Raw genomic sequence first — 27,957 nt, 5'->3', positions numbered from 1 at the left:
GGCATTCATTATTATTATGTGATAGGAAGTATGTTTCTTTATTGAAAAGGAGATAATGTGTCAGGTGACTTATTGAAGTATTTCTCAAAGTTTAATATCTTTAGGAATACAGTGCCTCAATACAATATAAAATATTTTGTAAGCAATAGAATGAATTCATTTTAGAATTTAAATGATGCTAATAAAATAGGCCATTATTTTAAAAGTTTAATTTAGAATCAACCGTGGTTGAAAATAAAGCCTTAAGCTGTTTTTTTTTGGAAGACTTTAAATCCTTTACGGCTAAGAGATACAACAGACACATGGAGGTTATATTGACAAAGGGAGAGATGTACAAACTGTTGAATGCTTTAGATATTACAGAATCATAATATCTTAGTATATTTAAATGGTTGGCTTGTTTTAAAATGATTAATCAAAGGCTGAATTGCCTTTATGAATAAAACCTTCCTTTAACAAGTCTCCACAAATAATCCTAGGCCTTTTATTGAAATGCCTACAACATGCAGTCCTCATTCAACTATTTATTGAGTACCTACTATATACTAGGCACTCTGCCAGATGTTGGGAAATGAGTCATACACGCATTAATTCTTATCTTTAGTGTAATTTCTTTTTTATTTTTTAATTAAAAAAAATTTTTTTTTAGACAGAGTCTCGCTCTTTTGCCCAGGCTGGAGTGCAGTGGCCGGATCTCAGCTCACTGCAAGCTCTGCCTCCTGGGTTTACACTATTATCCTGCCTCAGCCTACCAAGTAGCTGGGACTACAGGCGCCCGCCACCTTGCCCAGCTAGTTTTTTGTATTTTTTAGTAGAGACGGGGTTTCACCGTGTTAGCCAGGATGGTCTCGATCTCCTGACCTCGTGATCCACCCGCCTCAGCTTCCCAAAGTGCTAGGATTACAGGCTTGAGCCACCGCGCCCGGCCCTTTAGTGTAATTTCTATTTTACCTGTTTCAAAGTAAAAGAGAAAGCAAAAGCGCTAATTCACCCTTGATTTTGATTTTAATTTTAATTTTATTTAAATCTGTTAATTGAGAAGAAACACCTGTGCTGTTTAATAAACCTATTAGAGCAAAAAAGGACTGAAGGCCTAAAGGCTAAGGAAATTGAAAGCAAAATTCACACAGCCTGCAGGGCCCTTGCTGGGGGACTGAGGAAAGTTCTTGACCTTTCCTCACAGCTTCTTCCAGCATTGTGCAATGGAGGATATTTTACCCAACAGTGTGAACTTTTAGTGGCTGCAAGCTGCAGGGAGCCCTTTCTGGGGTAAGTTCTGTTACTTATTATATGCAAAGCAAACTGCCACAGCAGTGTCAAGGTCAACATTTTTGTTGTGCTGAAATTTGGAAGTAGAACAGAGTAAAATTTTTTAAAATTTCTTTTTTCATTCTTTTGTCCCCCAGTAGCCCTATCTATTATTTAGTACATCTTTGACCATTTTGACTTGTAGAAACCTTTAGAACTATCTGCTTTTTTATGGTTGTGGAAAAATTATATTTTAGTATATGGAAATAATACTTAACTGGTAATTTGGTAATAATTTAGTAGATGTGCAGAACTCAGTTTTTAAAAAAAAAAAAAGCCAATGAATGAGAGATTATGAAATGATGGGATGCACTTTTGTATTTTCTATTTAAGGGCTGTCTGAACTGGACTCAGAATTTGCTTACTTACTAGCTAAACACTTAAATTTTACATTGAAACATCAGTTTTTGCATTTATTTCTATTTGAGTTGGGAACAGGGGAAAGATACATGATCTGATAAAGCTTCTCAAAAGTTAAGATTTGGTTCATCAGAGTTTTGATTCTTAAATTAACAGTGTATAATATCTGAATTATTTTTTTCTATTGAAAAAACAAGAAACCACTTTTAAAATTCAGAGATGCATAGGCAGCAATTTGTTTTTTAAGTATAGAAGAAAATAATTACTTGGTCAGGTGAATTAATATCAAGCAGTGGTAAGTCTCTGTGTCAGGTATGCAGACAGAGCTGTCTTTGAGCATCCAAAGCAAAAATACAGAAAGCCATGACAGCTTTCTGTTGTGTTTATTGTGTTAAAACATTTAGCTGCTAATGATAGAATTTTAAAGCCTGTAGTAGTTTTGAATGTTATCACTTCTACATTTTTCAAAAGTACAACATTGTAATATCAGTCATCATATGCAGTGATTCTCATTTGGCAAGGTCATGCCCTTTGTAGGGTTGGGTAGTTGTTTAGAATCTTCGGGTGGGGACATGCATCATTTGCAAAGGTCTTCCCATGCTCCATGGTAAGAGGGATGGATTTTCTCTTACCATGCTCCATGGTAAAAGAAAAATTAGTTAACATCAATGTAAACACAATAGCATAATCAAACTAGAAAATTTGTCAGTATATGGAAGTAAGTGCATTCATCACCAGGAATGAGAAATGCTTTACTCTAGAGAATGTTGAAAATGCTTCAAGAAGAGGGTTTTAGTCAACAATGTTGGCATTTCTCAGGATTGGAAGCAAGGAACTCTTGGAACGCCTGAAGAACAACAAGTAATGTTTCTCTTCCTTTGTAGATGATTATACTGCCATTTTGAGTTTTTAAGCTTCCTTGTGTAACTGTGCTGGTGATTGTCATCTCTGTAATTTTTTCAGTACCTATTGTTAAGCAGACTTGGGAGAGCCAGGCAAGTCTCATTGAATACTATAGTGACTATACTGAAAATTCCATTCCTACTGTGGATTTGGGAATTCCTAATACAGATAGAGGTGAGTCCATAATTCTTACTAGTCTCCTTATTAAACACCCCCATTCTGTAAATACAGTAAATTAGGTTAGGATAAAAATGAAATATTTTGTAAGTGCTATAATTTTTGCCTCATATTAGTTTTTTTCCCTTCTTCCCTCACGGATATAGATTGGTTCTTTCAAACTAAGGGCTTTGTAGTACAAAGTGTTGCAGGTGTTTAGTAGACTGTATCCTATAATTGAGCACATGATAGTTCCAACAGAATTTAACAATAGATTTCTCATACCTTCACAATTCTTTGTGGTCATGATGGGGTGTTTAAAATTGATTTGTCATATTCCCACACAAAACTTCTATCCTTGTCAGTATTACAGTCTAGTTCACATATTATATTACCTGTGAGTACCACCTAATCACATTCTACACTAGTTGTATGTAGAATAAACTCTATTCTTTATGTTAAGATTTTAATTAGTAAATTGTTAGAAATAAACCTGCTTTTCTCTTCAAATTGCAGGCTTTCTAATTAAAAACACTTTTTTAGGATGTACAGAGTGGAATGGTAGACACTGGAGACTCCAAAAGGTGTGGGAGAGTAGAAGAGGGGTGAGGGATGAGAAATTACCCACTAGGTACGATAGACACTCTTCGGGTGATGGCTTCACCAAAAGCCCAGACTTCACCACTGTGCAATATGCCCCATGTTACAAAACTGCACTTGTACCTCTTAAATCTATAAAAAATTTTTTAAAATTGTGTCAAAAATGGAAGTGTAAATTTGGCCACCTCATCTTCAGATAGTCTTTATTCATCTTAAGTTTTATCCAGTATTCCTGCCACCCTTTTTTCTTTAGTTTTGTTCCCCATACCCTTCCATGAGTAAAGAAAAAAAGTAGCAAACTGATTATGTTCTATACAATTTATCTTTTTTATGTTAGTGTCACTCATAATTATTTCATTAATATAGTACAGGGTAGATTCAGATATGCCATTTCTGTAGTTACCAGTTCTTCTGACAAGGTTAAGTGTATTACTGAGTCTGTCTGTTGCTGTTTGATTTGGAAAAACTGTTTTAGATTGGGTTTAATAATCATGTATTTATGTATACCTTCCTTGTTTGATTTCTTCATTTCTAGTCTGACCTTATTGTCTATATTTATATTTGTTCTAAAAGGGATTTGAGATGGCTTTCAAACATACATCTTGTAATGGTTAAAAATACACAGAGATCAAGAGTAAAGAAAATAAAGGTCAAATTGAGTGGTTTGATAGTCATTAATGTAAGTTAATATTTGTTCTCCACTGTGTCACCAAATAATTAAAATGAGGGGCATATTCCTGTTTATCAGTTTGACTACTCTTCCGAAGTGTTTTATTTTGGTCCCAGCATTTACCATTAAAGCATTGTAATTTATCTATTGGTATCCGAAGGACTGTTACTCTGTCTTACTCAGCACTGTATCTTCAGTGCATATCTTAGTACCTGCCACAGTATCTGGCATATTAGAAACTTAGTGGTAGTAAATATTTACAAAACAAATAGAGGTATAAGCGTCCACCTTTGCACTGCTGCTTCCCTGTGGCAGTGGTGCCTGGGGTTCTAACAGCTCCTTCAGAATAAGCGTATCTAAGAAAGGATGCCATTGCTCATTGCTGTGAGTCTTAAAACTTTCTTGCCGGGACTGAAGATACTAATTCTATCTCTACCTCAAATTATCTGTGTGACTGTGTAATTCCACTAATCTCTCTAAGTCTCCATTTCCTCGTGTGTGAAATGAATCACTTGAATTTTGTTATCTGTAAAGTTCCTACTGGTTCAATGTGTCTATGAAAATTAGAAAGGCTCTTTTTAAAAATTTTGAACTTTTAAGCTGCATGTTGTTGTGTAAGCTCTTACAACACTTCAAAACTGAAAAGAAATTAATGAATTCTATATATTTTATAGGAAATAATACATTGTAAGTTTTTTCTTGCCTTTTCTAGGTCATTGTGGAAAGACATTTGCCATATTGGAAAGATTTCTGAATCGTAGCCATGACAAAACAGCATGGTTAGTCATTGTGGATGATGATACATTAATAAGGTAAGGAGTCATTCTCATCCTAAATGGCTTTAAATTCTACATATATTCATAGTCAAAAACTAGATGGTACTTTTTCTGGGCAAGAGGAATTAACGGGGACAAGGTTTACCCTTTTATCTGAACCAGCCCTCTAAAAGAACAAAATATATAAAACAAAGATTTTTAAGATACTGAATATTAGGTGCAAAGGAAAATGATCTAAAAGAAACATGAAGCAAATGAGGTGAGTTCTGTGACTGCCACAGCTGACTGCCTTAAGAGAATTCCAAGTTACTGCTTAGGGAGGGAGCATCAGATGGAACCCGGCAGACTCTGTGGGCGGAAAAGATGGAGCTAAGAGTCTCACGAGACCAAGGCTATTCGAGTTTGCAGGGCAGAGTACCAGAGAGGAGAGAGCTATACAGAAAGGGAATACTGGAGATAGGTGAAGAGCCCCCTATGTATTCAGTAGAGTATTGATCAGTGCATATGTGTGAGGAAACTACCCGATGCTGGGGAAAGATCCAACCAGATTAGAGGGAATGGTGCCTGACCCTCATACAGGCCTGGGCTGGAAAACCCCTATTCATAAGGTATTGAAAAGAGTATGTAAAAGGGTCTTACCTCAATAGGTGGGATAGTTAACCCTAGACTAAGCACTTTCCTAGTCCTGCCTAACATATTTGAAAAGCTAGACACAAGAAAATGAAACTGTTTCCAAGTTTCCTGTGTCTGAGAACAAAACTCAGGAAGGCTTACAGAAATACAAAAATAACCAACATCTAATAAAGTCAAATTCATAACGTCTACCATCCAATCAAAAGTTGCCAGGCATATAAAGCAGCAGGAAAATACAGAAGTGAAAAAAAATTAGCTTATTGAAATGGTTGCAGAATTTATTCAAGGTTAGAATTAGAAGTTGTTAAGCTGTTACTATTAAATAGTTATTATACCTTTGTTCCATATGTTCAAAAAAGACATGGAATGTCTCTTAGTCTTAAATAAGTTGAAATCATACCTCTAGAGATGAAAACTACATTCTTGATTGAGGTGAAAAACCCACTGGATGGGTTTCATAGCAAATTAGACATTTAAGAAGAAAGTATCAGTGAACTTGAAGACATTGCAATAATAACTATCCAAAGTGAAACACCAAGATAAAAAATAATTTTAGAAAATTAACACCATCACTGAGCTGTGGGACAATTTCAGGTGGCCTTGAATATATACAGTTGAAATCTCCAAAGAGTAGGGGCACATAAGTATTTAAAGAAATATTTTTCAAATTTAATGAAACTTGTAAACCCACAGATCCAAGAGTCTTAGTGAATCCCAGGCACACCATGAGCACAAAAGCAGAGAACAGCCACCTCCAGGAATGCCATAATGGACACTTACGGCAGTACCCACTGCCCTGCTCCGGGCACCTGTGGAATTGAGGACTAGCATGCTCAACCCATTGCAGCTACCTGCACCACCAACATGGACCTCTTGGGTCTCAGTGGGTTGCTCCACCACCACTGCTGCCATTATTCATATCATACCAGCTACTCAGGGGGCTGACAACTTGTCTACCCATCTAGCCCACTGTTCTCATTACTAGCTTCTAAGCAAACAATTCACCTGCAGGCCCAAGAATCAACCATACAGAACTCTGTAACACTGCAGCCAGCATAAGCTGCTCTAGGGCCTAAAAACACGTGTATTCACCCTTCTGCTGCCACCACTGGGGCCCAAAGACTGACTCAGTTGGCATCCAAGTCCCCAGCAAAATTTCACAGCTTTGGCTAATAACCATACCCTAAGCCACTAAGGAAATTACACATACCATGAACCTTGTGTACTATTGAAAAAGTCACACAAAGACCATGCTACAACAGCACTAAAAATGAAAGCCAAAGTGTCTTACTTAACCAACAACATATATACATCTTCAGGAAAAATATTCTCCCCTACAAAAGCAATTTTTAAAAATTGGAAAAACAGTACCAGATATGCAGATATCAATGGAAGGAAACAGGAAACATGAAAAAGCAGGAAAATATGATACCAGTAAAGGGCCACAACAGTTTACTAGGAACAGATCCCAATCAGTAAGAATTCCTTGAAATAACAGATAAAGAATTCAAAATACTGATTTTAAAGAACCTCATTGAGGTACAAGAGAAATGTGAGAACCAGTACAAAAATAAGAAAATGAATTCAAGATATGAATGAGAGATATACCAAGGAGACAGATATCTTTAAAAAACCAAACAGATTCTGGAACTGAAAATTCATTGAAGAAAATACAAAATACATTTGAAAGCTTCAGTAATAGAGTAGACCAAGCAGAAGGAGGAATTTCAAAACTTGATGACAGATCTTTTGAAATAATCCAGCCAGACAAAAATAAGGAAAAAATGAATGAAAACAGCCCTCAAGATGTCTGGGACTACACAAAATGACCAAACTTATGAATTATCAATATTTTTGAGGGGAAAGAGAGATCAAAAAGTTTAGAAATCCTACTGAAGGAAATAATTGATGAAAATGTCCCAAATCTAGCAAAAGAGTTAGATATTTAGATACAGGAGATCCAGTGATCTTCAGGTAAATACATTGAAAAAAGGACTTTACGTGACATATTAGGACTTCACATGGCATATTATATTCAGAATGTTTAAATTCAAGTGAAAGAAAGAATCTTTAAAATTAGCAAGAGCAAAAGCATCAAGTCACGTATAAAGGACTAATAGTGGACTTTTCAGCAGAAACCTTCTAGGCCAAAGAGAATGAGATGACACTTTAGCCATCGTGCTAAAAAGAAAGAAAGAAAAAAAAAGCTGTGAGCCAAGAATTGTATATCCTGCCGGAATAAGCCTTATAGATAAAGGAGAAATAATCTTTCCCAGACAAGAAAATGCTGAGGGAATTTGTCACCACTAGACTGACCCTACAGGAAGTGCTCAAAGGGGTCTTGAACATGGAAACAACAGGTTGATACTATTACCCAAACACATGAAAATATAAAACTCACAGGTCTTATAAAACAGAGAATGGAATCAAATGGAAATCTCACAAAATTTCATCAAACCACAACAGAGAGAAAAAGAATGAATTTATAAAACAACTAGAAGACAGTAAACAGTATGACAGGGACAAAGCCTCACGTATCAAGATTAACCTTGGATATAACTGGATTAAATGCTTCACTTAAAAGATACAGATTGCCAGAATGGATTTTTAAAATTATTTTATCTGGCATTTTCCAATAACACTGGTAGTATTTTTTTTAAATTATACTTTAAGTTCTGGGGTACATGTGCAGAATGTGCATGTTTGTTAAATAGGTATACACGTGCCATGATGGTTTGCTGCACTCATCAACCCGTCATCTACACTAGGTATTTCTCCTAATGCTACCCCTCTCCTAACCTCCAACAGGCCGCGGTATGTGATGTTCCCCTCCCTGTGTCCAGGTGTTCTCATTGTTCAACTCCCACATATGACTGAGAACATGCAGTGTTTGGTTTTCTGTTCCTGTGTTAGTTTGCTGAGAATGATCGTTTCCAGATTCATCCATGTCCCTACAAAACATGAAATCATCCTTTTTTATTGCTGCATAGTATTCCATGGTGTATATGTGCCACATTTTGTTTATCCAGTCTGTCATTTATGGGCATTTGGATTGGTTCCAAGTCTTTGCTATTGTGTATAGAGCTGTAATAAACCTAAGTGTGCATGTGTCTTTATAGTGGAATGACTTACAATCCTTTGGGTATATACCAAATAATGGGATTGCTGGGTCAAATGGTATTTCTAGTTCTAGATCCTTGAGGAATCGCCACACTGTCTTCCACAATGGTTGAATTTACACCCCCAACAGCAGCATAAAAACGTTCCTATTTTTCTACATCTTCTCCAGCATCTGTTGTTTCCTCACTTTTAATGCTTGCCATTCTAACTGCTGTAAGATTATATCTCATTGCGGTCTTGATTTGCATTTCTCTAATGACAGTGATGGCTTTTTTTCATATGTTTGCTGGCCACATAAATGTCTTCTTTTGAGAAGTGTCTGTTCATATCCTTTGTCCACTTTTCAATGGGGTTGTTTGTATTTTTCTTGTAAATTTAAGTTCTTTGTGGATTCTGGATATTAGCTCTTTGTCAGATGGATAGATTGCAAAAATTTTCTGCCATTCTGTAGGTTGCCTGTTCACTCTGATGATAGTTTCTTTTGCTGTGCAGAAGCTCTTTAGTCAGATCCTATTTGTCAATTTTGGCTTTTGTTGCCATTGCTTTTGATGTTTTAGTCATGAAGTCTTTGCCTATGCCTATGTCCTGAATGGTATTGCCTAGGTTTTCTTCTAGGGTTTTTATGGTTTTAGATCTTTAATTTAACTCTTTAATCCATCTGTAGTTAATTTTTGTATAAGGTGTAAAGAAGGTTTTCTGCATATGGCTAGCCAGTTTTCCCAACAGAGACTAGGATTGCAACCCCTGCTTTTTTTTTTTTTCCTTTCCATTTTCTTGGCAAATCTTCCTCCATTCCTTTATTTTGAGCCTATGTGTGTCTTTGCACATGAGATGGGTCTCCTGAATACAGCACACCGATGGGTCTTGACTCTTTGTACAGTTTGCCAGTCTGTCTTTTAAATGGAGCATTTAGCCCATTTTCATTTAAGGTTAATATTGTTATGTGTGAATTTGATCCTGTCATTATGATGCTAGCTGGTTATTTTGCCAGTTAGTTGATGTAGTTTCTTCATAGTGTAGAAGGTCTTTACAATTTGGTATGTTTTTGCAGTGGCTGGTACCGCTTTTTCCTTTCCATGTGTAGTGCTTCCTTCAGGAGCTCTTGTGAGGAAGGCCCGGTGGTGGCAGAATCTCTCACCATTTGCTTGTTTGTGAAGGATATTATTTCTCTTTCGCTTATGAAGTTTAGTTTGGCTGGATATGAAATTCTGGGTTGAAAATTCTTTTAAGAATGTTGAATATTGACACCCACTCTCTTCTTGTGGCTTGTAGGGTTTCTGCTGAGAGATCCGCTGTTAGTCTGATGGGCTTCCCTTTGTGGGTGACCCAGCCTTTCTTTCTGGCTGCCTTTAAATTTTTTCCTTCATTTCAACCTTGGTGAATCTGACGATTATGTGTCTTAGGGTTGCTCTTCCTGGTGAGTATCTTTGTGGTGTTCTCTGTATTTTCTGAATTTGAATGTTAGCTTGTCTTGCTAGGTTGGAGAAGTTCTCCTGGATAATATCCTGAAGAGTGTTTTCCAACTTGGTTCCATTCTCCCCATCAGTTTCAGGTACAACAATCAAACATAGATTTGTTTTTTTCACATAGTCCCATATTTCTTAGAGGCTTTGTTTGTTTTTCATTCTTTTTTCTCTAATCTTATCTTCACACTTTATTTCAGTAAGTTGGTCTTCAATCTCTGCTATCCTTTCTTCCATTTGATGGATTAGGCTATTGATACTTGTGTATGCTTCACAAAGTTCTCATGCTGTGTTTTTCAGCTCCATCAGATTATTTATGTTCCTCTCTAAACTGGTTATTCTAGTTAGCAGTTCCTCTGTTTTTTTAAGGTTCTTAGCTTCCTTGCATTGGATTAGAACATGCTCCTTTAGCTTGGAGGAGTTTGTTATTACTCACCTTCTGAAGTCTACTTCTGTCAATTCGTCAAACTCATTCTCTGTCCAGTTTTGTTCCCTTGCTGGCGAGGAGTTGTTATCCTTGGGAGGAGAGGAGGCGTTCTGGTTGTTTTTGGAATTTTCAGCCTTTTGGCGCTGGTTTTTCCTCATCTTCGTGGATTTATCCACCTTTGCTCTTTGATGGTGGTGACCTTCAGATGGGGTTTTTGTGTGGATGTCCTTTTTTTTTGATGTTGGTGCTATTCCTTTCTGTTGGTTAGTTTTCCTTCTAACAGTCAGGCCCCTCTACTGCAGGCCTGCTTGAGTTTGCTGGAGGTTCACTCCAGACCTCATCTGCCTGGATATCACCAGTGGAGGCTGCAGAACAGCAAAGATTGCTGCCTTTTCCTTCCTTTGGAAGCATTGTCCCAGATGGGCACCCACCAGATGCCAGCTGGGGCTCTCCTGTATGAGGTGTCTGCCAGCCCCTGCTGGGAGGTGTCTCCCAGTCAGGAGGCACAGGGTTCAGGGACCCCCTTGAAGAGGCAGTCTGTCCCTTAGGAGAGCTCCAGTGCTGTGCTTGGAGATCCACTGCTCTCTTCAGAGCCAGCAGTCGTGAACGTTTAAGTCTGCTGAAGCTGTACCCATAGCCACCCCTTCCCGCAGGTGCTCTGTCCCAGGGAGATGGGAGTTTTATCTATAAGCCCCTGACTGGGCCTCCGCCTTTCATTCAGAGATGCCCTGCCCAGAGAGGAGGAATCTAGAGAGGCAGTCTGTCTACAGCAGCTTTGCTTAGCTGTGGTGGCCTCCACCCAGTTCGAAGTTCTAGGCAGCTTTGTTTACACTCTGAGGGGAAAACCACCTACTCAAGCCTCAGTAATGGCAGATGTCCCTCCCCCCACCAAGCTCAAGCATCCCAGGTGGACTTCAGACTGCTGTGCTGGCAGCGAGAATTTCCAGCCAGTGGATTTTAGCTTGCTGGGTTCTGTGGGGGTGGGATTCGCTGAGCTAGACTACTTGGCTCCCTGGCTTCAGCCCCCTTTCCAGGGGAGTGAACAGTTCTGTCTCCCTGGTATTCCAGGCACCACCGGGGTATAAAAAAAAAATCCTGCAGCTATGTCGGTGTCTGCCCAAATGGCTGCCCAGTTTTGTGTGTGAAACACAGGGACCTGGTTGGTATAGGTACCTGAGGGAATATCCTGGTCTGCGGGTTGTGAAGACCGTGGGGAAAGCGTAGGATCTGGGCCAGAATGCATCATTCCTCATAGCACAGTCCCTCTCGGCTTCCCTTGGCTAGGTGAGGGAGTTCCCCAACCCCTTGCGCTTCCCACGTAAGATGATGCACCCCGTTTCTGTTTGCCATCTGTGGACTGCACCCACTGTCCAACCAGTCCCAATGAGATGCGCCAGGTACCTCAGTTGGAAATACAGAAATCACCTGTCTTCTGCATTGATCTCACTGGGAGCTGCAGACCAGAGCTGTTCCTGTTCAGCCATCTTGCCAACCATCTCCTGTTTTGTTTTGATAATTATTTCTCATAGTTCTCGAGGCTAGAAGCCTGAGATCAGGGTGCCAGCATGGTTGGGCTCTGGTGAGGGCTCTCTTTTCGGTTGCAGCATGCTGACTTCTTGTATCCTCAGATGATGGAAAGAGAGCAAGCTAGCTCTGTGGCCTCTTAGAAGGGCATGAATCCCATTTGTGAGGTCTCCACCCTCATAATCTCTTCACCCCCACCAAAGGTCCCACCTCTAAATACCTTCATATTGGGAATTAGATTTCAACATATGATAAAATTTGGGGGGAACACAAACATTCATTCCATAACAGCTACTAGTCTTCTCTTAGTGTAGATTATCAAATACTAAGAAGAAGAAGGGTCTGTTTTTCAATAGCGATGATGGGGAAACACTGTAAAATTATGTAACATTTTTTTTTTCATCACCATCTGGTTCATCCACAGTATGTTTCTTTTTCTTTTTTTTATTGTGGTAAAGTACACACAACATCAAATTTACCATCAGAACCGTTTTTAAGTGTACGGTTTCGTAGTATTAAATACATTCAGAATGTTGTACCTCTATGATTTTCACTACTCTCAGTACCTCATATAAATGGAATCATACAGTACTTTTTTTTTTTTTGACTTGCTTATTTTACTTAGCATAATGTCCACGAAATTTATCCATGTTGTAGCATATTGCAGAATTTCCTTCCTATTTAAGACTGAATAACATTCCATGGATAGAGTATGGATAGACCATATTTTGCTTATCCATTCATCTGTTGATGGACACTCCCTCAACATGGGGTTGTGGGTATGCACCCAGAAATTATGTGGTAATTTTATTTGTAATGGAACCGTCACACTGTTTTCCCATAGAGGTTGTTCCATTTTACGTTCCTACCGGAAGTGCACAAGGTTTCCACTTTCTCCACATCCTTATCAACCCCATTATTTTCTGGGTGTTTTTGTTTTTGATAGTCACCATTCTAGTGGGTGTGAGTTTTGATTTGCATTTCCGTAATGATGAGTTGATGAGGAGAAAACGGACCTATGTTCCCCTCTGTTCTCACACTGCAATAATCATCAACACAGAAGACAACTTCTGGGACTAAACGTGTGGAGCAGGGAGATTTCTCCTCCCCACCAAACAATCAGTCCGTTCTGCAGTGGACACCAAATGGGTGTCCCCTAATTCAGTTTTAACACTGTCTACCTGGAGATAGTGCCAGTTCCCACAGTTTGAGGGTTCAGTCCCCAAGACTGCCCTACTACCCCGTACACCAGACACCCGTCATGAAGTCCAGGCCTCCAGAGCTTCTGACTGATGAGCTTCATGTCGGGTTCTTTCTCACATTTACCAGTTTCTTATAAAGGATATTACAAAGATACAGATGAAGAGATATGTAGGGTGTGAGGTATGAGAGAAGGGGTGCAGAGCTTCCATGCCCTCCAGGAACCTCTACATGTTCAGACATCCTAAAGCTCTCTGAAGCCTGCTCTCTTGAGCTTTATGAAGGCTTCATTATGTAGCCACAATTGATTAAACCATTGGCCATTGATGATCAACTTGACTTTCAGCTGCTTTCCCCTCCCAGGAGACTGGAGGGTGGGACCGAAAGTCCCAACTCTCTAATCATGCCTTTGTCTTTCTAGTGACCAGTCCCATCTTGAAGCTGTCGGTGAACATTAGCCTACAAAAAGGTAGCAATTTGGATGTTCCAAAGATTTTAGGATTGGTATGTCAGCAAATGGGTGATTAAAGCCAAATATGTATTTCTTAATATCACAGTCTGCCCTTGGTCTTCAGATACCTTACATGAAAAGAACATATAACTCAAAAGATACTGCCACATTAGAGTCTCATTGCATCGTTAATAACTAGTCTAGTCCATTATATGGTATTACTATGTCCCAGGGTGAGTCCACTCAGGTTTGCAGGCTTCCCTTCAATCTTGTGAGGTTCCAAAGCTGGAGCAGTCTTGGCAAACAAATAGCTTTCCCTTTTTAGGTATCTGTTATAATTGAGGTGAGAGACAATGTCATCTGTTTCTCTGAGTGTCTTTCAAGGTGTTAATGTAATTAATGGATTTCCCTCCGTTTATAATCCATTATTCATTCCTTTACCCTCAACTACTATTTCTCTTTCTCTCCGTTAATACCCAAATGTTTTCACCTTTGGAAGAGACATCAGAATTACGGCCGTTCCGGTTTAGATTGCAGTCAGCAGTGCTTGTCTGGCAGGTACCTCCTCCTCAGTCCATTCCCATGCAGATAGGGTAAAGTTACGTAGGTGCACAGCTAGTGGGTTATTTTTACCACCAGGCAATATAGTTGCATTCACTTTTAGCCCCAGTTTTGCTAAATGGGGTGAAGGAGCAACCCAGTCACATCAGGCCCTAAGGAATTTTGACATAAGGTTTAAAAACATAGTTATGGTTTTTTGCTTAGAAATCAGCCCTGCTTCCAGCACTGGCAGTTGCAGGCCTGGTCCTAGGACCACTACATCAGGTAGGAGGGAAAGAAAAGGTTTTAGTGAGTTGATTTGGGGAATAAAGAAAAAATGGTCGTTATTCCAGTGTGCTCCTGGCTTGGCAAGATTTGCATAGTCATCCCAGCATCCTCTTCATCCCTTCTTCTCCAGATCAGCTTTAGAAAAACAGGAACATCTCGTGGGCAGACTCCTTTAGTCCCACTCATGTTATGAGCACACACTCTTGAAGGCATGTAAGCCAGCCTTTTATGTTTCCAGTGTTTTAAATACCTGTTCTACTCATCTATCAAACTATGACTCTAAGGAGACTATCTCTGTGCCCATTGTTGGACATTGTAGGCTGTACAGTGTGTTCCTTGGTCTGAAGAAATGACGATTGGCCACACAAATCCATGCAATATCTTCTGTTTAGTTGTTTTTTTAATGGTACTCAAGAGTATTTGCATGTTCCACTGAGTAAGCAGAAGCCATGCCAGAGTCAGTGTCTATTCCTGTCAAGACCCATTGGTAGCCCCATAGGGCCACTCGCATCAGTCTCTGTATTGCCAGCTTTGTTTTGGGCCTTTGCACCAGGGAATCTGCCCAATAGTCATTATCAGTCTCTGTCTTTTTTGCTGGTGTACAGAGCAGTTCTTATTGGCATTTTGTGCCTGAGAGGATGCAAAAGGAACATGTCTAGATTCAGCCCATCTCTGCCTGCTGCCGTACCCCCATATCCACTAATTTCATGGATCCAGGTGGCCACCTCAAGGGAGTACACAGGGATACTTGCTTGTCAATTCCAGTCACCTTCCAGACCTGGAAAGGGGCTCTTCTGATTGACATTAATTTGTTCTGCTTTAATGCACCCCTCAAGTGTCCATGGGGCCATGCTTCATATGGGCATCCTTTTAATAGACCAAGTATCCGTTGCCCTCTTGCCTGACTGTATGGGCAGGTGGTTGTTCACTGCCTATGAGTAAGTAAAATCCCAAACACAGGTGTTTCTATCAGTGTTCAATTCTTCCATTACTGTTAGGAAAATGCATGCAATATAGCCCACCAAGATTGTTCTTACCTCCTGTGGCCAAAATAGCAACTTCCAAACAGGATGGTGTTCATTTACCCTGGAATTGCCATCCTCAAACCAAGTAGCTCTTGGTTGATCAGTCAAGAGCTGCTTACAGGGTACTGTAGAATCCAGTGGCTCCTCACATAGCTCCAGAGTCAGTTTTAGGGGAAAAGAGGCCCTCTGTTTGTGAGGGTCTCCTCCTTGCTTTCCCCAGGTAGCATGATCCCATACAAATTCTGTTTTATAATGGAACTCATTTGGGCATTGCCTCCCTTATTAGAGTGTTTCTCTGACATCACCCAAAACAGCCTGGGCATTTCAGGTATAATTGTGATTGTCTGATGGGTTTTTCCTGCCTACTGCACAGATAAAACCAGTTCATCGAGACCCTAATGCTGCAGTAAAGAAAGAGTTTAATTAATGCAAGACTGGCCAAGTGGAAAGACTGGAGTTATTACTTAAAGTAGTCGCACTGAGAACTCAGAGACTAGGATTTTTATGGTTAATGGGTGGGCAGGGGGCTAGGAAATGGTTACTGCTGATTGGTTGGGAATGAAGTCGTAGAGATGTGGAAAACGGTCCTTGTACACTGAATCTGCCTCTGGTTGGGGACCACAGGACCGATTGAGTCACGAGTCATGGGTCTGAGTGGGGTCAGTTCTTTGCCAGAAGGCAGAAATCTGAAAAACATCTCAAAAGACCAGTCTTGGGTTCTACAATAGTAATGTTTTCTATAGGAGCAATTGCGGAAATGTCAAGTCTTGTGACCTCTGTCTACATGATTCTTGAGCAGTAAGGGATGATAAAAAATACACTTTAGCAAAGTTCAGGCCCCTCCCCTGATCATAATCTTGTGGTCTTTCATTAGTTTTTGGTCTCTGAGCAAGGAGGAGATTAGCTTTAGAGAGAGACTGTTAGCATCCTTGCTTCCAACTATAAACTAAATTCCTGCCATGATCAGCTTGACCTATGCCCAGGAATGAGTAAAGACAGCCAGTCTGTGAGACTAGAAGCAAGATGGAGTCAGTCAAGCTAAATTTCTCTCACTGTCATAATCTTTGCAAAGGGGGTTTCATCAAGATCACTTTATGTCCTTCAGTCATAGGTGTAGCCTCAATTAATGTCCTGTAGCAAGGAAGTAAATGCCCTTCAAGTGGAAATTCTCTAGTTCAAAGTCCTAATTGTCATTGCTGGGAGGCACTCACAAACCTTTGCCATGAGCCCCAGGAGGTACTCTGCAGAGGGCTATATCAAATGGGGAGGTTGTCCCCACCAGCTCTTCAGTTTCTATTCTGCACTATGTGGGCCTGGGCAATCCTAACTGGTTCCGATTTTAGCATGTTCCATTAATACTGCTCAAAGGATTTACATACCTTCTGTTTTACAGTACTGGATAGGGGGAACATTTCCCAGTCAGATAAAATGTCTCTTCCCATAATGCAATCAGGTAAAAGAGATAAAACCATTTCACATGAAGTATGTTCAAATATGCCAGCTTTCATAATCCTAACAACCCTTACACTTTTATGTTCTAGTCCCAGGAATTTCCCTGTTTTATCCCCAGATCATTTTACCCTGTCTTTTGCAAAAGGCTTTGAATCTCCAGTCTGGAGTCCCGCCAGGAGACCCTGGCCTCTCTGTTAGTTGTTACCTTGATTAACCAGTCTAACAGGTAATTCTAGGTTGGGTTTCTCATTTTAATCTTTATCTTCTTGTCTTTAAAATTCTCCAAACTGGGGGAAATACAGCAAACTGGTTTGGGCCCTTAAATGTTGAGAGATCAGCTGGGGGTCCCTTTCCTCCACTCAGTCTTCAATAATGTTGTATTAAGACCTTTGTTTTAACCCCATCAATTTCTATTTTCTTCATTCCATTTTTTAATAACTACCTATATATGTCCCCTCCTGGGGTGAGTTCCATGGCTCTCCCCTTTCTTTTTCCTCTTTCACTCCTATCAATGTTTTCTCTATTCATCTTATTTCTTACAAACCATTTAAAAATTTCCACCTCCCAGGATGAGTCCTTTGACGCTCCCCTCTCCCCTTCATCATTTTCTTGTTAATTAGTCTAATGTTTTTATTAGCATCTGCAATACGTCGAGGTAAAGCTTAGACAGCAAATTTGATAAGGCTTCTGGAACAGTCTTGGTTTTGCAGCAGTAAGCTTGTTGTAGGAGGTGCCCATACAAAATGGGCCCCTTTAACAACAGCATGTACCATGGCCTGGATAACGGGCATATTCAGTGGGTGAATATCCCAGTTATCATAAAGCTAGTCCCATATGGGTTACACATGAAATGTATCCGCTGCATAATTTGGGGTGTTCCATTTGGCATTTATAGGTGGAGTCTGGCAGTCCCCCTTCTCAGGGTAAACAGATCTTACAGTGACTTTTATTCAGTCCACCAGGCTTGCTATTCCCTTGGGAATAACCTCCTGTGTGTCTGGATTATGTATACCCATGTGCAGTTGTTCAGCAGTGAGCTGTGGGTCCTTCATCAACCCAGACATGTTCTTCCATTCTGCAGCATTCAAAACCAAAGATACTGCCCCTAAATTAGTTATTCTCATAATCCATTTTTATAAAGGTTCCTCAGGAAGCGGATGATACAGATCAACAAAATGGAGTGTTCCTTTACACCATACCCTCTAGTTTCAATAATTATTTGGTTTTTCCCTTCTCCCACATTGACTACCCTCTTGATCTCCACAGGTCTGAGAGGTACTTTCTGTTGTTCCTGCATAATTTTGCCGTTGTGCGGTGGTTCCGAGGCTAGTGGTTGAAGCTCAGACTCACTGAAATCTAAGCTTGGTGTATGTAGCATCAGGGTCTAACCCAGCACTCTCTTTTAATTTTATTTTAGCTAATATGGATAACAGTATCAAGGGATTGAATAGTTTGCTTTTTTCTGATTAGTTTGCATTTTCTTGTGCCTCTGGTGAACCAATTCTCCATCTCAAAGTTCCACTGGTAACTTTTACCTTTAGTAATTGAGCAGAGCACTGTGGCTCCATGTCATGGGTGATCATTTGGCCGCCCAGGAATCAAGGGTTTCTCATCCCCTAGCCTTTTGTCTTCCTCTTCTGAAACCAAATGTTTCTCTGAACCTGAGCCATTCTAGCTAATCCCACTTCACTAACACCAATTGTTCCTGAACAACTCTCAGAACATTTTTTTGTGTGTATTCTTATACCACCACAATCAATGAGGAAGCCTTCTATGACCCCAAAATATGTGGGAATTTCTTCCCCCCAGCAAGCAAGCAGTCCTCTACCAGCTGGGTGTCAGCTCTAATTCAGTTCAGTTCTGACACTATCTGCCTGGAGATAGCCTTAGATCCCCCAGGTTGAGGGCTCAGTCCCCAAGACTGCTTCCCCAGACACCAGTCATAAAAGTCCAGACCTCCAGATCTTCTGACTGACTGGCTTTAAGTTGGGGTTCCCACAGCCCCTTCTTTAGGTTCCTTTAATTTGCTGGAGCAGCTCACAGAACTCAGGGAAACGCTTATGTTTACTGGTTTACTGTAAAGGATATTATCAAGGATGCAGATGAAGAGATATGTAGGGCAGGGTATGGGGGAAGAAATGTGGAGCTTCTGTGCCCCCCTTGGGTGCTCAACCCCTAGGAATCTACATGTTTAGCTATCCAGGAACTGTTGGAACCCTGTCCTTTGGGGGTTTTATGGAGGTTTCCTTATACAGGCATGATTGGCAACCATGTAAAAATGTGATTGAACAAAAAGCACATGTTCTAAACCCAGAAAGACCTCCTTATTCGACTTTTCTTGCCCTCTCTGTGTAGTATTTCTTCCTCTAAGTTATGGAGCAGGACAGTCTCTGGAATTAGAGTCTTTTTGACCCACAGTCAGATTAAATTCCTACCTTGGGCAGGTATAAGGACATTGATAGCGGCAAGAGGCACACAAATTCCTAGGCAGAAAGGGCCAGGTCCCCAGTGAAACCCAACCTTCAAGCCAAAGACAGACTGAAGCATGACAGCCAGGCTATCAGCTCAGGGTAGAGTCCACGGCCAGGAGTGAGAACTTCCTCAGTGCCTTTTAGCTAATCAAATGGTGCTTTTCCCAGGCCCACTCATGGACCAGTCAGCACACACTCATGATCCTGAGCCCATAAAAACCCCAGACTTAGTCACATATTGGGACTACCCGCCTTACGGCACCCTGTCACACAAAGGACTACCCACTTTGGGTCCCCTCTCGTGTTGAGAGCTGCTCTCTCCTTCAATAAAACCATACCCCACCTGGCTTACTCTCCAGTGTGTGTGTGTGTGTAACCTCATTCTTCTTGGATGTGGGACAAGAACCTGGGACCCGCTGAACAGTGGGAGTGAAAAAGGTTGTAGCACTTTCCTGACTGGCTCACTGAGCTGAGGGCGGTGACGCACTCCCGTTCACTAGAGCGGCAACCCTTCTGGGGGCCTAGACCTCAGGATTTCCTGAGCCGGAGCTGTAACACTGTAATCCTCTCACCCCTTGCTGGTGCCAGGCAGCTGCCCCACGTGATGAGAACTGGCAGTGATGGGGCTGGGCCAGCCCAGAAGCCATGAGTGAAGTGGGGCGGCAGGACCAAATGAGCTGGGACATGCCCCCCTTCACTGAAGCATGCAGATGGTAGGAATGAATGAGCTATAATAAGAACAAGCTGCAATGCTTCCTGGGGACTCAGAGCTTAGGACTCCCTGAGCAAAAGGGTAACAACCCTTGGGGTTCCACAGTTGCTGGCATCTCCAAGTTTTCAGGCTCTGCTGTGTCCCCCACCCCTTGTCCAGATGCTGGCACCCAAGGAAGAAGCCGGTCTCAGCATGCCCAGCCCAGCTATGGGCTGAGCACAGAGCCACAGCAGGCATGGAACCTAGGCTGGTAACAGCTAAGCGCAGCCTGCCAGGCTTAGTGGGCAGAGCAAGTCTAGTGGCAAGCCCAGAGCCTAGTGAGGCCCTGAGCAGAGGTGCCGCTGGGTAACCAGAGATTTCTGGCTGGTGAAGCAGCACTGAAAGAATCTTGTGTCAACAGGAGAAGGTCAGAGAGAGAGACTGTTTCCTGAGATCTGCTCCTGAGGCCTAATAAAGCAACCCAGCATTATAACAAAAGACTAACAAGGACTATGGGAGTTAAAAGCCAGGAACTCTGGATGAAAACCAATATATATGTATTCGTCCATTTTTACACAGCCAAACCATATCAGTATATAATCATAATATCACACCAGGATAGTGGACAGCTCAGTAGTCTGACAGCAAGAATATAATGCTCAATTCTAAACTAGAGAATGTAAACACAGCAAGGAAAGCCTGGACACAGAGTTGAATTGCACCATGCTAGACTGGCTGCTGCTCTCCATGATTATGATCTGTCACACATCAATAAGAGACCTAGAACTTGCTTACCAGAGAACAAGAGATGAGTAGTTTTGTTTGTAGGACACAGTGAATTTTGATGCGACTACCCTGAACGATTGCAAGCATATTCTTTCTCAACCACTTTCTAAAGCTGAAAGTAAGTTCGGTAGCCTAGAAATTGATCTCCATCATGCAAGTGATGCTCTCAGAGAAAAGACCTTGGTTTTAGGATCTGTATAAAGAAACCTAAGCCCTCATGCATGACACTACCAGGTCAGGGATAACCAGGTCCACATGTCTTTATGTCTTTCAACAATGTCAGACTTCTACTGATGCTATTTCAGCCACAAAAGCCATGAGCTACATGGAGTTCCCAAGGAATTGATTCTCATTACTTCCTTTTCAGTCGGTAGAGCCATAGGCACATAGGTTCAAGCCACTCCACAAGTGAGTCAATATTGCAAACCCTAATAGTATACTTAATGTATAATTTTATAGATTAAACTCCCCATAACAAAGTTAACATTTAACATCAAGAAAAAGGGGATAGGAAAAAGGGTTAATGAACCACTCCAGGGAGGGAGACATTGACAAAAAGAATATCCTGTTCTGGGCCAGGCAGTCCCTCAGTCTTGCAAGGAAGAGACTTTGATGTGGGCAGAGTCTTCAGTGGCAGATACCAGGTGCTTATCACAAGTGACAGCAAGACTGTCAGTTAAGATGGCCGTTTGAGCTGCTGAAGTCTTGCTCTTTCTATGGCCACAGAGTCCTCTGGTGAGGACTGAAAATGGAGGAGTGTGCTTGGTTATGTCCTCATTTAATTGAAGAGAGTCTTTATTGATCAAGTAAAACATCTGGTCCCTGTTGGCAAAGTGCTTAATGAAATGTAAGATGGAGTCTTTTTCTGAGATGAAGTTACTTATGTCAAGGATACTCTATGTGTAAGCCAAACACAGTGTTAAATGAAGTAAATCAAACAAATGTATTAGGATGAGTAAGATAAAGTAAGTAAATACATTGGAAAGCAGTAGTCTGTAAAAGAGGGATTATCTTGACTACAGAGTAAAAACAGAAAGCCCCAAAACTTATATGGAAACAAATTTAGTACAACAAGAATGTGGAAACAAATTTAGTACAAGAAAGAGACCAAAGAAAGAGAAAACAAGATATAGTAGAAAAGTTAAAAGAAAATCTATCTTTGCAGACATAAGCAGCATCTTGAGAAAACTTAGTTAAGAGAGAATAAAATTGCTTCTATAAGAAGTTGGAGGGAGTTGAGAAAGATCTGAAATCTGAACTCTTGAAAATGAAAACTTTCCATAAGACTAATAAAACTGAGTTGGAAAAATATAACCAGCTCTATCTACAAGAAGTAAAAGTTAGAAACTCACTGGCAACTAAACTAAACAAAACCAATGATAGAATAGCAGAGGTTAGTAGCAAACTCCTTGTAGAGAACAGCAGACCAGATTTTTCCGCCACTCTTATTATGAGGCAGTCCTAGAGTCACCGTGTATGCTGAAAACAGGATAGTATTCAAAGAACATTTTCTAGTCACTCAGAAATCATCAACATTGTCAGAGGCCTTGATCTTCAGACAGATATAAACCTGACTGGAAGTCTTGTGGACACTTTTCACTGGTCAGAGTTTCTTTTCATATGTTAAATGTGTTTTCTTCACTTTCAGCTTTAGCTTTGTTAGCTAGGGTATTTTTGTAAGACTCGCGAGTGGGGATGGGAAAGGTGATCTTTGTACTTCGTTTTCTTCTTACCCATCCCTCCCACCAAAAAATGAGACACCAGAACTGTTAATGTTACTGTTGCTCTGTGAGAAAAGAGATCTTGGTGAATAATTTAGAGACATTTGTAGGGCTCAGAAGAAGACAGGAAAATGTGGGAAAGTTTGGAACTTTAGCCAAGAGACTTGGTGAATGGCTTTGCCCAAAATGTTGATAGTGATATGAACAATAAACTACTGGTTGAGGTGATAGCAGATGGAAATGAGGAACTTATTGGGAACTGGAGTAAAGGTGATTCTTGCTTTGTTTTAGCAAAGAGACTTGTGGTATTTTGCCCCTGCCCTAGAGATTTGTGAAACTTTCACTTGAGAGAGATGATTTAGGGTATCTGGTGGAAGAAACTTCTAAGCAGAAAAGCATTCAAGATTTGACTTGGATCCTATTAAAGGCATTCAGTTTTGTAAGGGAGGCAGAGCATAAAAGTTTGGAAAATGTGTACCCTGACTATGCTATAGAAAAGAAAAACCCATTTTCTGGGGAGAAATTCAAGCCAGCTGCAGAAATTTGTGTGAGTAACAAGGAGCCTAATGTTAATTCCCAAGATGGAGGAAATGTCTCCAGTCCATGTCAGGGACCTTCGCGGCAGCCCCTTCCCCCACTCCCCTCCCTCCACATCAGAGGCCCAGGAGGAAAAAGTGGTTTTGTGAGCTGGACTCAGGGTCCCCATGCTGTGTGCAGTCTAGGGACTTGCAGCCCTGCATCCCAGCCACTCCAGCCATATCTAAAAGAGGCCAAGGTACAGCTCAGGCTGTGGCTTCAGAGGGTGGAAGCCCCAAGCCTTGGCAGCTTCCATGTGGTATTGAGCCTGTGGGTGCGCAGAAGAATTGAGGTTTGAGAACCTCTGCCTAGATTTCAGAAGATGTATGGAAACGCCTGGATGCCCAGGCAAAAGTTTGCTGCAGGATGGCAGCCCTCATGGAGAACCTCCGATAGTGGGGAAGGGAACTATGAGGTCAGAGCCCCACACAGAGTCCCTACTGGGGCACCACCTAGTGGAGCTGTGAGAAGAGAGCCACTGTCCTCCAGACCCCAGAATGGTAGATCCACTGACAGCTTGCTCCATGCGCCTGGAAGAGCTGCAGACACTCAATGTCAGCCCGTGAAAGCAGCCAGGAGGGAGGCTATACTCTGCAAAGCCACAGGGGAACAGCTGCCAAAGACCATGGGAACCCACCTCTTGTATCAGTGTTACCTGGATGTGAGACATGGAGTCTAAGGAGATCCTTTTGGAACAGTTAAGATTCGACTGCATCACTGGATTTTGGACTTGCATAGGGCCTGTGGCCCCTTCATTTTGGCCAATTTCTCCCATTCAGAATGGCTGTATTTACCCAATGCCTATACCCGCATTGTATCTAGGAAGAACTAACTTGCTTTTGATTTTACAGGCTCATAGGCGGAAGGAATTTGTCTTGTCTCAGATGAGACATTGGACTGTGGACGTTTGAATTAATGCTGAAATGAGTTAAGACCTTTGGGGACTGCTGGGAAACCATGATTGGTTTTGAAATGTGAGGACATGATATTTGAGAGGGGCTAGGGGTGGAATGATATGGTTTTGCTGTGTCCCCACCAAAATCTCAAGTTGAATTATATCTGTCAAAATTCGCACGTGTTGTGGGAGGGACCCAGTGGGAGGTAATTGAATCACGAGGGCTGGTCTTTCCCATGCTATTCTCATGATAGTGAATAAAACTCATGAGATCTGATGGGTTTATCAGGGGTTTCTCCTTTTGCTGCTTTCTCGTTGTCTTTTGCTGCCACAATGTAAGAAGTGCCTTTCGCTTTCTGCCATAATTGTGAGACCTCCCCAGTCACATGGAACTGTAAGTCAAATTAAACCTTTTCCCCCCAGTCTTGAGTATGTCTTTATCAGCAGCGTGAAATGGCCTAATGCATTAAATTGGTACCAGGAGTGGAGTGTTGCTGAAAAGATGCTCAAATATGTGGAAGTGACTTTGGAACTGGGTAACAGGCAGAGGTTGGAACAGTTTGGATTGTTCAGAAGAAGACAGGAAGATGAGTGAAAGTTTGGAGCTTGCTAGAAACTTGTTGAATAGTTTTAACCAGTGAAGTCCAGGCTGAGGTGGTTTCAGATGGAGATGAGGAACTTATTGGGAACTAAAGCATAGGTCGCTCTTGCTGTGCTTTATCAAAGAGACTTGTGGAATTTTGCCGCTGCCCTGGAGATCTGTGGAACCTTGAACTTGAGACAGGTGATTTAGGGTATCTGGTGGAAGAAATTTCTAAGCAGCAAAGCATTCATGAGGTGACCTGGCTTATTCTGAAAGCATTCAGTCATATTCATTCACAAAGAGACGGTTTGAAGTTGGAACTTAATGTTTAAAAGGGAAGCAGAGCATAAAGGTTTGGAAAATTTGCAGCCTGACCATGAGGTAAAAAAGAAAACTCCATTTTCTGGGGAGAAATTCAACACTGCTGCAGAAATTTGCATAAGTAACAAGGAACTGAATGCTTATAACCAAGACAATAGGGAACGTGTCTCCAGGGCATGTCAGAGATTTTCATGGCTGCCCCTTTCATCACAGGCCCAAAGGCCTCTGAGGGAAAAATGGTTTCACGGGCCTGGCCCAGGGCCCAACTGCTCTATGCAGCCATGGGACTTGGTGCCCTGTGTCCCAGACGCTCCAGCTCCAGCCATGGCTAAAAGGGGCCAAGATACAGCTTGGCCTTTGCTTCAGAGGGTGCAAGCCCCATGCTTTGGCAGCTTCCACATAGCATTGGACCTACAGGTACACAGAAGACAAGAGTTGAAGTTTGGGAACGTCTGCCTAGATTTCAGAGAATGTATGGAAATACCTGGATGTCCAGGCAGCAGTCTGCTGCAGGGGTGGGTCCCTCATGAAGAACTTCTGCTATGGCAGTGCAGAAGACAAATGTGGGGTTGGAGCCCCCACACAGAGTCCCCACTGGGACACTGCCTAGTAGAGTGCTCAGAAGGGGACCACTATCCTTCAGACCCCAGAATGGTAAATCCAGTGACAGCTTGCTCTGTGCACCTTGAACAACCGCAAGCACTTAATACCAGCCTGTGAAAGCAGCCACGGGGGCTGTCCCCTGCAGAGCCACGGGGTGGGGCTGCCCAAGACCTTGGGAGCCCACCTCATGCATCAGCATGTCCTAAATGTGAGACGTGGAATGAAGGAGACTTTGGAGGTTTAATATTTAATGATTGCCTGGCCAGGTTTTGCACTTGCGTGGAGCCTGTGGCCCCTTTGTTTTGGCCATTTTCTCCCATTTGGAACAGGAATATTTACCTCCTGTATCCCCTGTGCCCCCATTGTATCTTAGAAGTAACTAACTTGCTTTTGATTTTGCAGGCTTATAGGTGGAAGGGACATTTCTTAAGTGGTGTAAGTTCTTAAAACAGAAAAAATAGCCTTTCTTAGCACTACCCTTTGTGTCTACTTAAAAAAGTTATTTTTTGATTTTATTTTCCTATAAATTCATTGTTTTCATCCGAACAGCAACTGCAGTTGCAGGCATTTTTATGACCAACTCATGGATAGTCTCACTTTAGAGAACCCAGGCTAATACACTGCCCTTTGTCAGCTATTGTTGCTAACGTGTGTTAAAGGCAGATAGGGGCCAAAAGGTGTTCAAAAGTATAAGCAATTAGACACAGAAAGTTCTCAGATTTGGGTGGCCTTGTTGAGGGAAACGTAAGCATGATTGTGCCCATTATCTGAGGATTTCTAGGGTGGCCTCACTGCTACCCTAGGTGGGGAAATTCTCTTCCCCACCTGCCAGCCAGGGGCCGAACATGCATTTGCATCTCAGTGGCTCCATCAGGAATTTTTTTCTTAAATACCAAGTTCATCTGAAAAGATGTGAGGAATTAGTTCACACTCACTTGGAAGCAGGACTGGTAGAAATAAGATCTAGAGCACACTGGCCAACTTCACTTCAGTAACCTGCCGCTCTCACCACACAAATCAGGCAGCCGTATTATGGCAGGGGCTTGTAAAAACTGAGGAACAAGCCACTCGTGTCTCAGTTTCTCTTCTGTTCCCAGTAATGTGCAGTGTTCATGCATTTTCTTTTTTTGTTTGTTGTTTAAAAATTTTATTCATTCTATAAGTCACTCAGATTTCTTAACTATTTCAGTTTAGTGTGACACAGTATAAAGAGTGGGATGTAAGAACCATAAACTATTCCGTAACCACATTTGAATCAAATAATCATGATTTGTGTTCCCTTTGGCATCTCAGTATCTCCAGGCTCCAGCACTTGCTTAGCTGTTATGACTCCGGCGAGCCTGTGTTTCTGGGAGAGCGCTACGGCTACGGCCTGGGCACTGGCGGCTACAGCTACATCACGGGAGGAGGAGGGTAACTATGATCACAGCTTTCTTCGACTACTTTGAACATAAACTGTCTTTTCCACTTGAGAGGTGGGTCTCTGGCACTGGGATCTATACTGATATGTGAGTACTCTGTGAATAGTGGTTGTTAGTATGATAGGAAAGTGAACATTATATTTGCTAAATATTAAAAGAACACACAGTAAATATTTTAGCCCTTGAAGAAATGATACAAAAAAGTATGTCATACTTGGTAGAATGTCCCTAACAATGGTTGCTTCTAGGTAGCCAACTAGTTTTGATTGTGTTTAAATGGAGAAGGCAATTGGTTATAGATTTTAATCTGAGAGAATAAGCCATTAGACTATTAAATTATGTAATGCTTAATAAATCACCTTTGGGGAAAGTATAGAAGCTTACTTAGGCAATTAAGTGATATTTGTGTAGGATTTATAGGTTTTAAATAACAGTTAAAAATCAGTGTTTTCAATGAAGCATCTGCCTAATCTCTTATGAAGAAAGATTTTAACTTGATTTATATGGGTGAATCAATTAAGCAGTTTTCCCTATTACTTCTATAGTCTTACTATTGGTGCGTGTAGGCAAAATCTTATCAACTGTAGTCATTTAAATTCATTCAGTAGATATTTATGTCTGCTGTGTGCCAGGCAGTATTCTAGTTTATAATCTAATGGATGATACGCTTCTGGAGGGCTAGGACCTTAAATTCCTACTTTGCAGTTCCCTAGATTGGAACAATTCCTACAGGAACCTGCAGGCTCTCAACAGTCACATGACAGGCATCCTGATTTGGTCTAGCCAATTCAGTGGTGAAGATAACAGGGTTATGGAGGTGGCTCTTTTACAGTGATAACCAAACCTGAGCATGTGTGCTGATCTTTGTTAGTCTATGACTTGCATCTGCCTGAGGTCAATAACAACAGGAGGGGGAGTCCAGGGAGGCCTTTGAAAAGACACTAGAGTAAGCCCAAGGAGTGTTGACCTCCTTATCAAAAAAGGTTCAAGCTA

General features: G+C 41.4%; 1 protein-coding gene across 3 annotated transcripts in view; it reads left to right on the top strand.

The window, feature by feature from the left end:
* B3GLCT (beta 3-glucosyltransferase) overlaps positions 1-27,957 on the top strand; it is a 122,169-nt gene that overhangs the window by 81,162 nt on the left and 13,050 nt on the right. For all 3 annotated transcript variants that reach the window (XR_004443044.1, XM_033235881.1, XM_033235896.1), the window contains exons 11-13: positions 2,632-2,745; positions 4,710-4,809; positions 26,837-26,956. Coding sequence is in view for 2 of the 3 variants with exons in the window: in XM_033235881.1 (XP_033091772.1) it covers positions 2,632-2,745; positions 4,710-4,809; positions 26,837-26,956 (334 nt within the window). In the remaining variant the exon portion in view is untranslated. The remainder of the gene's footprint in view (positions 1-2,631; positions 2,746-4,709; positions 4,810-26,836; positions 26,957-27,957) is intronic.

The sequence above is a fragment of the Trachypithecus francoisi genome, unplaced genomic scaffold, assembly GCF_009764315.1.
Source record: "Trachypithecus francoisi isolate TF-2019V2 unplaced genomic scaffold, Tfra_2.0 Contig01461, whole genome shotgun sequence".
NCBI lineage: Eukaryota > Metazoa > Chordata > Mammalia > Primates > Cercopithecidae > Trachypithecus > Trachypithecus francoisi.
Note: the sequence above shows the minus strand (reverse complement) of the source record. Positions and strands in the feature narration are given on the sequence as shown.